The 16,257-nt window shown below is 36.5% G+C and overlaps 1 protein-coding gene and 1 pseudogene across 1 annotated transcript; both read right to left on the bottom strand.

Moving 5' to 3' along the window:
* Positions 1 to 1,603: 1,603 nt before the first annotated feature.
* LOC122584040 (ankyrin repeat-containing protein BDA1-like) lies at positions 1,604 to 8,446 on the bottom strand. The gene is given in 3 exon segments (XM_043756397.1): positions 1,604 to 2,295; positions 7,432 to 7,796; positions 7,874 to 8,446. Coding segments are annotated over 3 exon segments (1,368 nt in total). The 3' UTR covers positions 1,604 to 1,865.
* Positions 8,447 to 9,407: 961 nt separating this feature from the next.
* Positions 9,408 to 14,726, bottom strand: LOC122583423 (annotated as a pseudogene).
* Between the last annotated feature and the right edge of the window lie 1,531 nt (positions 14,727 to 16,257).

Genomic DNA, 16,257 nt, shown 5'->3' with positions numbered 1-16,257 from the left:
CCCACCCTTAATTGCCCCCTCCCCATCCTTATTCTGATCGGAATTTGTCCCAAAGGCGGCCAAAATGGTGGTGATTGCTCAGCAGCGGCGACATCTTCAAATTTGGGGTTTTCAATTAGGGTTTTGTTATTAAGAACCCTAAATTCCATCAACCTAGCACCAGATTTCGATCCAGAAGCCCTTCCATCCCCCGATTAAAGCCTCCCCTATCTTCAGTTATTCATGGACGGCCGGTATAGGTGGCAGCTGGGTGGTAACAGGTGGCGGATGTGCAAATCTGGGAGGCGGCATAGTGGCTGAATCGAATTGATCAGAAAACGAGGTTATTTGGATTGAATCAACAGGCTTCAAGAGTGTGGATGAAGATCTAAGATTGTAAATTGATTGAACATATTTTTTATTGGCTTCAAAATGTTGTACATATGTTTGATCTTTATTTATCAATTCTTCAAAGATTTCTTCATCAGTTTTCTTATTTTTTTCCTTTCTTTTTTCGTGATTGAGACATGATATATTACATGGATTTGTAGAGAATTGAAAAAGGAACAAGATGGTGTGAAAAACAAGATCAAATTCCCGCCAAAAATGGCCGGATTTAGCTTAAAATGGCCGGCGGCTGAAAACAGAGAAAATCATACTTTTTGCAGAAATGGTCCTATGAGCAATAAATGGACGAAACTACCCCCCATGTAACAAGCACATGGGAGCATTAACAGCTGAATTCTAATGGCACGTTACTTTTGGACCAAAAAATTGCAACAGGTGTGATATGACAGAGATACGGTTCGTGACTTTTCACATTTTTGTATCAAACTTGCAAAATGTGTAATAACATAAGGAGCAAAAATGCAATTCGTTCTTATTATAATGTGGTTTTTAATATTAATGTAAATCATGATATGTCATTTAGTGTTGGGTTGATGCGTTCATCAATGATTCCGGATCAAAGTTGAGTCATCCATCAAGTCGTCTCGTTTTCATTTGATTTCGACTCGACTTAACGAATCGACTCGTGATTCGTACGGAAAGGATTGTAAATTTAGTACCGGTGATTTTAAGTCCCATCAATTTTATATGTTATCTCATATAAAAGAAAAAAAAAAGCCTATTCTAATCTGCGTAGGTATTTATATTATTATATTGTACGGAGTAATTGACTAATTGTATTGTTTCCGCACACAACGGATTCGTAAACAAGTGTACACACGGAATTGATAATAACCTTTAAAAATGTATCAGTTATTCAATAATTCTGTACTTGCTTAGCTTAAAAATATAGGACATTAAGTGACGGGTCAAAATTTTGCAGGAAATAGAAAGAAAAAAAAAAAATTAGACTGAAATTGTGATAACATTATAAGTTATTTCCAGTTATAAGTATTAAATTAACTCCACGATAACATTAATCTTAACTACTTGTTTAATTGGTCTGATTAGTTACTATATTACAGAGTAAATCATATTTGGGTCCTCGTGTTTCTTGCAATGTATTTTTCAGTTTTTTCAGTATTATGAGTTCATAAAAGTTGATTATAATGGAATTGAGTTTTTGATTGATCAATTGACTGTAAAGGCATGCATATCTTTCATAGAATCATAGGTATTGATAATCATGAATTATATGAATATAAATGAAGATAAGACTAAGACTAAAAATGATAATCCATAATAACATATCGAGTTGCATCATTTACGTACTTTGAATAAGATAACATTTAAAATCATAGCTGATGCCTGATATAGTCATAAGGAACGAGAACAGTTTACAACATTTTTTTGTCATACACAACAATATGTGCATTATATGATTGTACTGTATAATGCATACAATATTGTTTAATTAAAATCCCTAGTACTAATAGGGATTAAGGTGATGCATTTCTAGGCCTCAGGAGATGATCTCTCAAAAACATGGTAGTAACTGGAATCATGACCTGCAGAAGAACCGAGATGCCTGTAAAAGCATATGATACCAGAGTATTTGGCGCAATGGCGCTCATGCATGTACTGTAGGTTGTAGCAAGTGCAAACATTGAAATATGCAATTCCAGCCGCAAAGGGAAAGCCACAGTCAGTACATAGATCATGTAAGTAGAGGTGTAGAAGCCGACAGAATTGGCAAAGAGAAATATACTATAGGATATCAGGTTATGAGTACCCATAATAGCTCTGCCAGCAGTATGAGATTTTGCAGCAGTGGTGTTATTCATAAAAGATGAGATCGTATTATTTCCTATAAATGGATTAAAATCGTCCTGCCAAATACCTCCGGGAGGATTAAGTATGGGTTGATAGTGTCAATTGATAGAGTTGGAAAAATATATATATTTTCTTGATATAGATGACATACACGAGCCCTATATTTATACAAGAAAAGAAAACTATTTTTGGTAACATAGGTTAAACAAAGACCGACTCTAATTCTTAGACTCGGACCCTTCCTGGACCCTTCCTGGACCGATACACTGTTGAGGCCTTGATCTTGTATAATCGGGAGGTGATGATATTAATTCTGATCCCACATATTCTAACACTCCCCCTCAAGTTGAATATCGGGATTACCGAAATTCAACTTGCTCAGACACTTATGAAACATAGATGTTCCCACTGCTTTGGTTAAAATATCAGCAAGTTGATCTTCAGACTTAACAAAAGGTAACTTGATAATTCCACTTTCCAATTTTTCTTTTATGAAGTGACGGTCAACTTCCACATGCTTGGTTCTATCATGCTGAACAGGATTCTCTGAAATCTGGATAGCAGCTTTATTATCGCTCATGATTCGGATACTCTCTTTGGGAGCAAAACCTATTTCAGACACCAGTTTTCTCAACCATAAAGCTTCTGCTAGTCCCCTAGCTATACCCCTAAACTCAGCTTCAGCACTTGACAATGATACAACTTTCTGTTTTTTACTTTTCCATGTAACCAAGTTATCACCTACCATTGAAAAATACCCAGAAGTAGATCTTCGATTACCTTTGTCTCCTGCCCAATCTGCATCTGTATATATCTGAATCTTGAGATGACCATTTGCCTTAAATAACACCCCATGTCCTGACGTTCCTTTAAGATACCTGATAATTCGCAGAACTGCATTCATATGATCTTCCTGAGGTTGATGCATAAATTGACTAACTACCCCAACAGCATATGCAATGTCTGGATGAGTATGAGCCAAATAAATAAGTTTCCTCACCAACCTTTGATATTTTCCTTTATCAGTAGTTTTAGCGTCTGTCTTCACAAACAACTTCTGATTAATGACCATGGGTGTGTCTGCTGGCTTGCAATCAACCATTCCTGTTTCAGCCAAAAGATCTAATATATATTTTTTCTGGCAGATAAAAATTCCATGTTTAGATTTTGAAACTTCTATTCCAAGGAAGTACTTCAGATCTCCCAAATCTTTCATTTCAAATTCTGCGAACAAAGCTGATTTTAGTTGGTTGATCTCTTGTTCATCATTCCCTGTTATAATCATATCATCAACATAAATTATCAGACATGTCACAAGATTTCCTCTATGACGAAGAAATAATGTGTGATCTGAGTTGCTTTGTTGATATCCATGTTTCTTCATAGCAACAGTGAATCTTCCAAACCAAGCTCTAGGAGATTGTTTCAGCCCATACAAGGCCTTTTTCAACTTACAAACTTCCCCAAGTTTGAAATCATGGGAAAATCCTGGAGGAGCTTCCATATATACTTCTTCTTTTAGTTCCCCGTGCAAAAAGGCATTCTTTACGTCAAACTGATGAAGTGGCCATCCCTGATTTGCTGCAATTGAGAAAAGAACCCTTACCGTATCTAGTTTTGCAACTGGAGAAAAGGTTTTTGAGTAGTCGATGCCATAGGTCTGGGTGTACCCTTTGGCAACAAGTCTTGCTTTGTATCTTTCTATATCCCCATTTGGTTTGTATTTGATGGTATATATCCACCTGCATCCTACCGGATCCTTTCCTGTTGGAAGAAAACACTTTTCCCACGTATCATTCTTAATAAGAGCCTCCATTTCACTATCCATGGCCTCCTTCCAATTTTTAAATTTCAAGGCATGCTCTACATCTGAAGGAATCTCTTCAGAATATAATTTTGCTGCAAATGCTCTTGCTTCTTTGGAGAAAACATCTTCTACAATATTAGCAAAACTGTCTACCGGATACCTAGTAGAACGAGAATTTCTTTCTGGAGAGTATCGCTTTGCAGGTATTCCTCTGGTAGATCTTGGTGGAAGGACATATCTTTCTAGAGCACTTTCTGTAGTTTCTTCTTCTATATTTTCTGGCTCTTCATTAATATTTTCCTGTACTTCATTAGCTGGAACATCCAAAGAATGGCTTGGTTCAGAATTACTTACCTCGGATATCAGGTCTGGACTCGGGTTGTCACTTTGAGAGGAGGACTGTAAGCTTTTATCTGCAGAATCTTTATCATTTGTGGTGACTTGAACTTCTGAAAATTGAAGCCAACTCAGTGTGTCACTTTGTTCCTCCCCCTGACCACTGAGTTCTTGAGAGTAGTAATACTTGGTTTCCAAAAAATCACAATTCATTGTAGTAAACATACGATGAGTTTTAGGATTGTAACATCTATACCCTTTTTGAGTAACCCCATATCCCACAAAGACACATTTTTCAGCACATGGTTCAAGTTTGTTGCGATATGATTTTGGAATATGTACAAAAACTGTACATCCAAATACTCTAGTGGGCAAAGTAAGAATAGATGGGAGCTTATGAAACTGAGAGAGGACTTTTAAAGGGGTTTTCATATCTAGAATCTTTGTAGGAAGACGATTGATCAAATAGGTAGCAGTAGCTAACGCTTCAGGCCAAAAACTTTTTGGAACTAAGGACTCAATAATAAGTGCCCTAGTCATCTCTAAAAGAATCCTATTTTTCCTTTCAGCCACACCATTTTGTTCGGGGGTGTGAGGACAAGTGGTTTGATGGATTATACCCTTAGATTGAAAAAACAGGTTCATTTGTGAATTCACATACTCCCCACCATTATTTGTTCTCATGATTTTGATAGATTTTTGAAATTGAGTTTGAACCATGTTATAAAACACAGTAAATCTATCATAAACTTCATCTTTATTTTTCAAAAAATAAATCCATGTCATTCGGGTGCAATCATCAACAAAAATCACAAAATATTTAAAATTATGACCTCCACTAATCGGTGCAGTACCCCACACATCTGAATGAACTAAGGAAAAAGGAGATTCAACCCTAGTATTATGAGGTTTAAAAGATTGCCTATGACTTGTTGCTAAAATGCAAGTTTCACACTCAATCTTTCTATTTAAAGGGAAAAGTTTTGGAAACAAAATATGCAAATAACTAACTGAGGGATGCCCCAATCTTCTATGCCACAACCATGCTTTTCTTTCACTGGTTTCATGGGCAAGCATGACAGTCCCACTTTCAGCAACTTCATCAACATAATACAGTCCTCCTTTCTCAGTGCCACGCCCAATGATCCGTCCCGTCCTGATATCCTGTAACAAACAGAAGGTTGGATGCATGAGAACTGAGCAATTAAGTTCTTTTGTCACATGACTTATTGACAGAAGTTTGTGAGATAAAGATGGAACATAAAGACAATTAGTTAAATTGATGTTTGGAGAAATTGTAACAGATCCTCCATTCATAACTTCCATTCTCCCTTTATTAGCAGCTTTAATATGGGTCTTTCTAGGTTTTGAAAAAATTTTAAAATTTGATAGATCGTAGGTCATAGTGTCGATTGCACCACAATCAAAAATCCAAGACCCATTTGTTTCAGAGTGATTGGATTGGGCCATGAACCCATTTGCTATGAACTTCGGCCCATTTGTCTTTCTTGGCCCAACAGTCGATCCATTAGGGTTTTTTATAAAAACATTTTTATTTTTTGTATACAAAGGTAGTTTTGGAAACTTATCTAACACTTGTTTCCTGATTATATTGTGTGGCTGTGTGTGTGTGAGAGAAAAGCCTCCCTCCTTACCTTCCACCACCGAATAGCCACCCCCATCTATGACTTCAGCCGCCGCTACCCCACCGAATCCCTTCTCCGTCTTTTGGCCATCGCTAATGCTACCTTCTTTGGTGGGGTTAGCTCGAGCGGTAGAGGTCTTGTTTCTCTCCGATGGGTTGTATCGACGACTTTTCTTGTTTTCCGTCCACCATGGTGGATAACCGACTAGTCGGAAACACTGGTCTTTGGTATGTCTTTCCATACCACATTCATCACATGTGAGATCAGATTTATCATCTTTAATCATGTGTTTTTGTTTATCATTGGACCGATTGAATCGCTTGGTGGCAAGCCCAAACCCGTTTTCTTCTTTCACCATCAGTCCGGTGGCGATACCTTGTGCTCCTTCGACATCAGTGACGGTTGCTCCCAAAATCTTTTGGTGAGCAGCCTCTTTTCGTATGGTAGCATATGCAACTTCCGCCGCCGGAAGTGGGTCGGTTCTAAGAATTTCCCTTTTTGTTGATTCAAACTTCCGATCTAATCCGTTCAAAAATTGGAATAATTTTTGTTCGGATCGAATCCTATTATAGGTTCTGATATCTTCGGGACATGTCATCGGGTTTGGGTCCTGTCGATCGATCTCGCCCCAGACGCCTTGTAATGTGATCCAGAAGTCTTCAAGTGACTTGTCGCTTTGCTTGAGTTCGTTGGCCTTGATGTGCAAATTAAATGCTTGTAGTTTATCTTTTCCGCTGCTGTAAGTAATTACTAAAGCATCCCACAGTTCTTTTGCGGTGGAAAATTCGGTAAGATTCCCGGCTATCATTGGTTCTATGTTTTGAATGAGCCACGAGAATACGACCAGGTCATCTTGTTCCCATGACTCATATTGTTCACTTGTTGAATTTTCTGGTGGTTTTTCGGTTAAGTGTGTCAAAAGTTGTTTTGATCGGCCTCCTATGGCAACCCGAATCATACGGGTCCATAAGGAGTAATTAGTACTATTTAATTTTAAATTGATTTGAAGATTGTCGGTTAATTTTGGATGTTGAGATTGATGTTTGTTGTTCTATAAAAGGTGTGCTAATTGTAATGCCAAATCGTTACCTGAGCCGTCGGTCTCATCGGCCATGGTGGCTTAGGTATTGATTTAGGTGATATAAATTGAAAGAGGGATTTAAGGGTAGATGATGAAGCCCATTGAGGGCTCTGATACCATGTCAATTGATAGAGTTGGAAAAATATATATATTTTCTTGATATAGATGACATACACGAGCCCTATATTTATACAAGAAAAGAAAACTATTTTTGGTAACATAGGTTAAACAAAGACCGACTCTAATTCTTGGACTCGGACCCTTCCTGGACCCTTCCTGGACCGATACACTGTTGAGGCCTTGATCTTGTATAATCGGGAGGTGATGATATTAATTCTGATCCCACATATTCTAACAGATAGGTTGCAGTCGTGATAAGAATAACTACCATGAGAAGGGTATTTCTTACCATGCTAGGAGAATCTTTGAGATTGTTGTATTTGAAGTATTCTAACAAACTTTTAGATGGAGATCGAGTTTCGTGTCCTGTATCTTCATGATTTAGTCTTTCTTCTTGTCTATCTACTAAAACTTGTTGATTTTCCGCTTTTATTGCCCCAGCTTCAATGAGAAGCTCCTCGAGCTATCAATCACCAGCTTCACTTTGAAACATCAGTAGCATATCAAGAGGAGTTAAACCAGTATTGTTTAATGAATTCAACTCCAACTTCTCTTGGCTAGTAACTTGTCCATTTAGTAAAAACTCAACCATGTATAAAAGAAGAAACTTAATTTACCTAACACTTCTGAAAAAAATTTCAAGAACAAAAGTTGCAAAATATGTATAAAAAAAATTTCACATACCTCATATTGCTTCCTTGAGACGGCAAGGTGCAACACTGTGTTCCCATGAAAGTCCTTATAATTAAGGTGATCTTCCTTATTTTCTTGCTTTAGATGCTCAACCAAGACTTGAAAAACTTCAAATTGGTTATACTTCACTGCTAAATGAATCGACGTCTCACCTTGTGCAGTTATACATTCAACAGAATCTAAACTAGACAAAAGCAGGTCTCTAACAATTTCCACATTCCCTTTGATCACAGCCAAATGAAGGGGAATTCTTCTATCTTTTCCTTTTATCAAAGTCAACCCAATGTCCACTTTCAGAAGCTCCTTTACCAATTCTCCATGACCACAAGCAGCTGCAATGTGCAACGGGCTAAAACCGTGTTGGTTAAGCTCCCTGGAAAATCTTTGCCTCACTTTTACAACTGTTACTGCAAAGTTGAGATGTCCAGCCAGACAAGCAATGTGTAACGGATTTTCACCACCCTCCAATGCCACAGCATGGAGCATAGATGGATTCGTTTCTAGTTCTTTCAGAAGATAATCAGCATCCCCATTCCATGCTGCGTGAAACAACCGTTGATCCATGATATATGAATGAAAAAATCGATATATTATTCTGTATGCTCACAAAAAGTTCAACAAAGACTTGTTTCTATAGTAAGAAGGGACATGCCAAGTGTAGGATTGTAGAAGAGTCAACATTAGTAAGTTAGAAGGAAACCTCAAAAGCTTCATAAAATTCTATTGATGAGCTCATTCTCTGTTTCCTCCTAATCTTATACTTCTTCAAGAATAGCAATGTTTTTATTTTAATAATATAGATACATCAAACAAAAATATTTTAAAACATATTTTAAATTGGAATTATATGGATGCGACACGGTGACTTGTAGCTTTTGGTAAGTTTTCTGTGCAGTAAAAGGAAATTCATCACAATATCAGTACATTACCCATATTTGTAAAGTGTAACAAAATTTAAATTATAGCTAATCCTAAGTGATTATGAGTTCCACAATTAGCGGCAAAAATAGTCGTAGCTTGTAGTTGTAGCTAGTAGCTGGATATTAAAAGCTTCAACCGATATATATGAAAGGAGTATTTGTGTAACTTTACAAATTAAAAGCTTCATCGAAACTAAAAGCTCCTGAAATGCTGCTACTTCAAGTACCGTTTCAATTTGGAGCTTTTTCTTTCAAATAAAAGCTAAAGCTAGTTGCATCCAAACAAAGTTTGTAACGTAATAGGAGTTTATTGTTTAATATTAAAATCAGCTTCCGAAAGCACTCCTGTCAAACATGCCCTTATGAATATTGATTTAATAGGTTTCATTTAGCGTTTAGGTCTTATTATCAGCTGAATAATTTTCAGCAGAGTGTTTGTTCTTGACAAACAGAGAAAGTACAAGATATATCGCTAAAACATTTACTAAACAAGCTAGCTGATGTAACATAACTACACTGATCAAACAAAATAGTGAAAAGACTTTATACGAGTCAAATATAACTTCAAGCATCCGGATGCATTTTTAGATACCTAGTACCAAAGCTCAAACACTCTCTTGCCCTGTGTAAGGTGATATACATCTAAGCCTTAGCAGATAACTTCTATACAATGTGGTAATAATTGGTATCATGAACGGCAGACTAATAGATATGGCCATAAAAGCAAATGCTATTGAAGGATTTGGAGCAATCGCACCCATGCAAGTAGCATAAGTTGTAACAAGGGAAAACATCAAAAGATGCAACTCTAACCGCATAGGTAAAGCTGCAGTGAGTACGGTGATCATGTGAAGTGACGTGTAGAACCCCAGGGAATTGGCAACCAGAAATAAAGTGTAGGCTCCCGGTTTATGAGTACCCATTATAGCTTCTCCCGCGGTATGATTTTTGAGAGCAGTCACATCGTTGATGGGTATAATGGGTTCAACTCCAGCTTTTCCTTGTTAATAGCTTGCCCATTTAGTAGAAAGTGAACGACTAATATCGCCTATTTTACACATATTTATTTTAAGCGATATCATTTATTTTATGATTGATTTATAATTATTTTTATGAACTTTGATGCTTAATTTATTATTTTCTTAAATTGTAGGTTCAATGATTAAATATCATAAAAGAGGATCAAATGATGAAGATTCAAGAGATTTTATTAAAAGAAAGTAAGAAGGAAATAAAATGATGACTAACTCTCATGGGTCATAGCACAATCTCAAAGTTACAAAGCTAGGAGTTGAGTTTGACTGTTATTTAAGTCCTGATGGGCCGAGGACAACAACAAAAAGAATAGAGGCAACTCATATATATTATTCGTTTGTTTTGATGGGCTCGGCTGGAATGGACATAAGTCCATACGTAGGCAACAAGTCATGGAAAATCTATATATATCATCTAATATATCACAATTAATTACTTAGTTTTTGAGAGGAGAGTTACGAATAGGAGAGTTCGGCAGCAAGTTGGTCAAGGGAATTGGACAGGAATTGGTTCGAAGCATCAGCAGCAAATAAGGATTCCAATTTGGTTTTCTTGTTATTCGAATTCAACATAACAGTCGCAAGCCAACAATTCTGTTCGAACTCTTTTACTTTTCTCTTTTATTATTCTTACTATTAGTTGCTTATTTGTAAGATTTTATTACCGTACAATTGTCATTATGGATTCTATTTGTTTGGCGATAGTTAGTTTTATTTATCTTAATATGATTAGCTAAATCTTTAATCATCTACTAAGATGAAGTGATACAATTGAATGATGGTTGTACTATTTTTATAATTCAAGTTCATTTGATTTAACGTTGGTTCGTAATCTTAGCTTATTAATTCTTTGTTATTTAACTCTTGATTGCGGATAGTTTTTGCATGATCTTAGTGGTAACTTAGGTTGTGTAGAAGTTATTTTGATTGCTTGGGTAGAAGCGATTGTTTTTATGACGGGTACGGTAGGAAGTAATAAATAGTTAATAAGAATTAACGGGTTAATGGTTGGGTACAATCAATAGACACAATTGTTATCTAAATAACCAAAACAATAAGTTGACTAGGAAAGTTATGAAAGGCGTCTCGGGGTACCGGTCTTAGTAATGGAACTAGTTAAATAAGGGAATGGAATAAAGTAACAAACTTGATGGGTACGGGGTGAGTCTTTGTTTAGTTCTCGGTTATTAATCAACATATTTGAATTGGTTCTTCATTTAAGTGCAACCTGAATTTGTAGTGTCATGGATTCGAGGTAGATGATCTTTTAAATAATTTTGATATAAATCAAATCTCTTTTTGTTTAATTCTTGGGAATTACTAATTTTATTAACCAACTAACTTCTTCAAAATCCAATATGACGGGAGTCTTTAAAATCCAAATCTCTTTTCTAAACTACATTAAACTCGCTTACTCTTAATCAGTCCCTGTGTTCGATCCTCGACTTACCTTTAAACTATATTGCATACGAACGGGTCCACTGCCCGAGAGTGTGTAGTAGTCAGTAATTAGGTAGTTCTTGTTTATAAATTTAAGACTAGATTTTACACATAAAGGACCTATTAGAAACATACACGTTACATAACAAAGCCTTCAAGTCAATATATAGATACAATATGTGCTCACAAACATAAAAGAACAATAAATAGTATTCACTTGCCTCATACTGCTTTCTGGAGACTGCAAGGTGCAAGACTGTATTCCCGTGAATATCCTTAAAATTCCGGAAATCTTCTTTGTTTAATTGCTTTATATGATGTATTAACACTTGTAAAGATTTGAATTGGTGGTTCTTCACTGCTAAATGAAGGGAAGTCTCACCTTGAGCAGTTGTGCACTCGATAGAGTCCAAATTTGACATAATCAATTCTTTAATTACTTCAACTTTACCTTTAACCACAGCCAAATGAAGAGGGACTTTTCTGTCTTTTCCTTCGATCAAACATAATGAAAGATCAACTTTGAGAAGATCCTTTACTATGTTTACATGCCCATAAGCGGCAGCTATGAGCAAAGGGCTAAAACCGTCTTGGTTAAGCTCGCTGGTGAAATCTTGCCTGAGTTTTACAACTGTTGCTGCAAAGTCTAGATGTCCAGCCAAACAAGCAATGTGTAATGAATTTTACCACCCTCCAATGCTCCAATGTTGGAATTTGTAATTGATTTAAGACTTGAGGGTTGTGAAGCGTAAATGGAAAAAAGGAAGTGTTGTGTCTGTTTAGGAAAAGGGCCAGCGGTTATGGGCCTCTCACAACAAACGGACATAACTCTTCAAAGAGAGGTGACGTTTGTAAAGCAACACAATGGTTCAGGAGTAACCGCCGCATACAACTAGTATAAATATGTGTGTTTGTTTCAGTTTTATGTATCCTCTATGTACAAGCGATAGTGATTGTTGTTTGAATATAACGGAACCGATTCTTGCAAATTCTGGTTGATTCGATCTTCTGGAGTGATTCCTGTGATCCCAACATGGTATCAGAGACGAAGGCTGCTCGAATTTCAAGATTTTGGTTCCAATTTTGATGAGGGTCGCTTCTGGTTTGATTTTTCGTTCGGGATTGGCGAAAAACAAAACAGGGCATCGGTTGTGCGATGCAATCAAAAAAGTGAGGAGGACTTTAGGCCTTGGGCCTGTTCGAGATGAACAAAACCGGGATTACCATTTTCGTTATTACATACTTTCGATCGTGAGGGTCGTTTATGGGTCGTTTCTTCGTTCAAGCATAAGACACGGGAACAGAGTATTGGGCAGGCTTAAAGATTCGTTGAAGATGGTTGTTTGTTTGTGATGAACGACACCCAGAAACGAAACAAAATCGAGTGACTTGATTACGAAGAACAAGGAAACCAGGAATTGTTGTTGTTGTTTGCGGTGCGAAGCCAAGAACATGGCAGCGATTTGTTCAAAGAAGAAGATCAAGACGATTGACTGTTGTTTGCGGTGTGAAGCCACGAACGAACAGGGGGCATCGTTTTTTCATATAAGAAGATCAAGTGAGTTGATCTTCACAAACCAAAAAATCGAGTGATTCGATTCCGAAAAAAAAAAAGAAAACAGAGTCGGATTTCTTGGAAGGAAATCATTCAAGAAGGTTGTTTGTTTGTGAAAAACATCGACCATAAATTCAATACAGAAGAAGTTGAGTGGTTCGATTTTGAAGTACAACGAAAAACAGGGACGACGATTTGCTGTTGATGTTGTGATGCGAAATCCAGAACATGGGCAGCGGTTTTCTTTCTTAAAGAAGAAGATTAGGAACAACAAAATTTGTGGAATGTTTGATTGTGATAATCAAGCAAATGGAAAAGAAAAAAGGAAAAACTGATTGTTGGTACTCTGCGATCAAGATTTTTTGGGAAGAAAACAAAAGGAGGAATTGTTTCATATGGAGTATTTGTTAATTATTTCACTTGGTTTTTGAATAAAACAAGCAGATGGTATTTAGTTGCATCTAAAAGAAAAATAAATTAAAAGGCCTGATTGTGTGATACTATCAAAGTGAAAAAATTCGTGTGATACGAAATGACCCCTTATGGATACAAAGTTGAAAGGCGTGTTGTGAGAGAAACCGCGAATAGGAGTCGAACGTGTGAGACGTTCATGTGAAGACAATTGATCATGTGATGTGATCAAATTAAGATTGGTGTGAAGCCAAATAATCAAGAAGTTCGTGTGATGCGAACAAAAGAAACTTGATCGTGTGACGCGATCAACACGAAGCCGTGTGATGCGGAAAAGTAACTTGCGACGGGTACAATCAAGGATTCATAGAATGGATCAAGACAAAGTCGTGTGATGCGGAGAAGTACCAGTCAAGGGTGCAACGAAGAAGATTCAGTGATTGAATCAAGTCAAGACAAAGTCGTGCGATGCGGAAAAGTAACCTGTGATGGGTACAATCAAGGATTCAAAGAATGGATCAAGACAAAGCCGTGTGATGCAGAGAAGTAGCCTGTGAAGGGGTGGATTGATAAGATTCAGTGATTGGATCAAGTCAAAGCAAAGACCGTGTGATGCGGGAATTAACCTGTGAAGGGTGTAGTTAATTCAGTGATTGAATTATAAGGAAACTCGTGTGATGCGATTTCTATCCGTGATGGATCAAAATTCTGTGAGAGAATTGAAGGTTGTGTGAAATAACCAAATTACCGTGAAGGATGGTTCGTGATGAACAAGGTCCGTGATTGATCAAAATGCATATGGTGTGATGCCAAGTGCGAAGAAACTACAAAACAAGTTTGTGTAAAGCAGACTCATGTGAAGCAAATTTGTGTGAGCAAATTATCGTGAAGAAAAGTTTGTGAGGAACAAAAGATGGTGGGACGTCATCAAAGATTTATGGAAGACAATGTTTGTACTGCAAGTCGAGAAGATTTGGGTCAAACAAGAGAATAGGCGTGATACCAAAGACACATTGATATCCGAAGATTAGAAGAGCAAGTCTTAAACAATTAGGGGGGAGAATGTTGGAATTTGTAATTGATTTAAGACTTGAGGGTTGTGAAGCGTAAATGGAAAAAAGGAAGTGTTGTGTCTGTTTAGGAAAAGGGCCAGCGGTTATGGGCCTCTCACAACAAACGGACATAACTCTTCAAAGAGACGTGACGTTTGTAAAGCAACACAATGGTTCAGGAGTAACCGCCGCATACAACTAGTATAAATATGTTTGTTTGTTTCAGTTTTATGTATCCTCTTTGTACAACGATAGTGATTATTGTTTGAATATAATGGAACCGATTCTTGCAAATTCTGGTTGATTCGATCTTGTGGAGTGATTCCTGTGATCCCAACATCCAACATGTAGAATAGATGGATTGGTTTCGATCTCTTTAAGCAGATGATCAACATCCCCATTCCATGCAGCCTGATACAACCTTTGATCCATGATTCAGTAAATTTAAATCTTGCTAATTACGATGTATATTGACGAAAAGTTTAAGGTTGAGTTGCATTTATAAGGAAATAGGTTTGACAAGTGTAGGCCTGTCGTCGGGTCAGCGAGTGTAAGTTACGAGGAAACATCAACGATTTTACTAACAATTTTTTCTGTGTTTTATTAGGGGAGGTATTTATGTTCTAATCTAGTCTAGCCAGAGATCAAAGTTTTCATGTCTTCAATCAGCATAAAATTACCATTACCTATCTATATATGTCTTAACAAAACTCCGCGACCCTTGAATGCAATGGCAGGAGCCAGGAGGCCCGATCTCAAGGATTTATAAACTCTAGTGATGATAACTCTGAAGTCCCATCACTTTCATAAGTTACACTGCTAATTCATTTTATATATTTTGCAAAATTATATATTGTAATGTTTACTTCTCATTCCATTAGGGGCGGGTCTAATTAATTTGGCATGTATTGTCAAAATCTTGAATGTAAATTAAGGCTGATAGATATATAATGAAACTAGATAACTAAGAAACAGCATCATTCATGGGGATTCAGGGTTTATTTCATAGCTATATATCCAATTTCATTTGTTATATAGGTCGTGTAGAAATTTGGGTCAACGTGTCTAATTATGTTACAAGAAAATCTTGATGTTTTATTGATTAGGTCAAGGATGGATTCTGTTCAAACGCTATATTGCTTAAAGAATAGATATATTTTCTCTCTTTGGTCGATATTCACATTGCTTCATTATTTTTTTAAAAATTAAGCTAAATATGCAGGTCATACATGGATGATCAGTGATCACAGTGACTTTTTTCATTTAATTTAAATATCAGAATCAGAGTTTCATAAGAGCATGCTAGTAATCAAGATTTCATGAACATGCAACTTTCGGACCAGTATCACATGAGACGACAATCAATTTCAAGACAAATATCAAAAAAATAATGTCGTACATCTTTTATTAGCATGATCAGGTGTCAAAATTGCATACACCCATGACGTAATGGGATAAGGAAACGACTATCATGGTGATCGAAGCTCCCTGAGAAACTCTTGTGATGGAGTGTGGCACTTTGGCCAGGCAAAAAAAAAAAAGATACCGGCCAGTTTACAAATATATGATACAACTATACAAGTAGGAGGTTCTTCATGGCTTCATTAAGTGCAAACACAGGCTGACTTGAAGTTTGAAAACAAAACATTCTATTAATAGTTATACTTAAAAGTATGTTTATTAATACATACAAGATAAACTGTTTAACAATCAATTTTGAGTTTTTGAAGTCTTTCTTTTTTCTTTTTTTTTTTCACCTTATAAATATTTTTATTTGTATATCCTTTTACGAGTCCACAATCACTACACGAGATGAACCTTGGTTTGGTGAATTGAAGTTATACTTAAAGTTATGAGAATGGATTGGGATTTTAATGTATTTTCATTAGTATGCTTCCTAAAGCCTTATATAACACAAACAAAATTTAAGGTCAAATTAAAAAAAAGAAAGACTTCAAAAAGT

Source organism: Erigeron canadensis, chromosome 9 (genome assembly GCF_010389155.1).
Source record: "Erigeron canadensis isolate Cc75 chromosome 9, C_canadensis_v1, whole genome shotgun sequence".
In the NCBI taxonomy this organism is placed as follows: domain Eukaryota; kingdom Viridiplantae; phylum Streptophyta; class Magnoliopsida; order Asterales; family Asteraceae; genus Erigeron; species Erigeron canadensis.
Note: the sequence above shows the minus strand (reverse complement) of the source record. Positions and strands in the feature narration are given on the sequence as shown.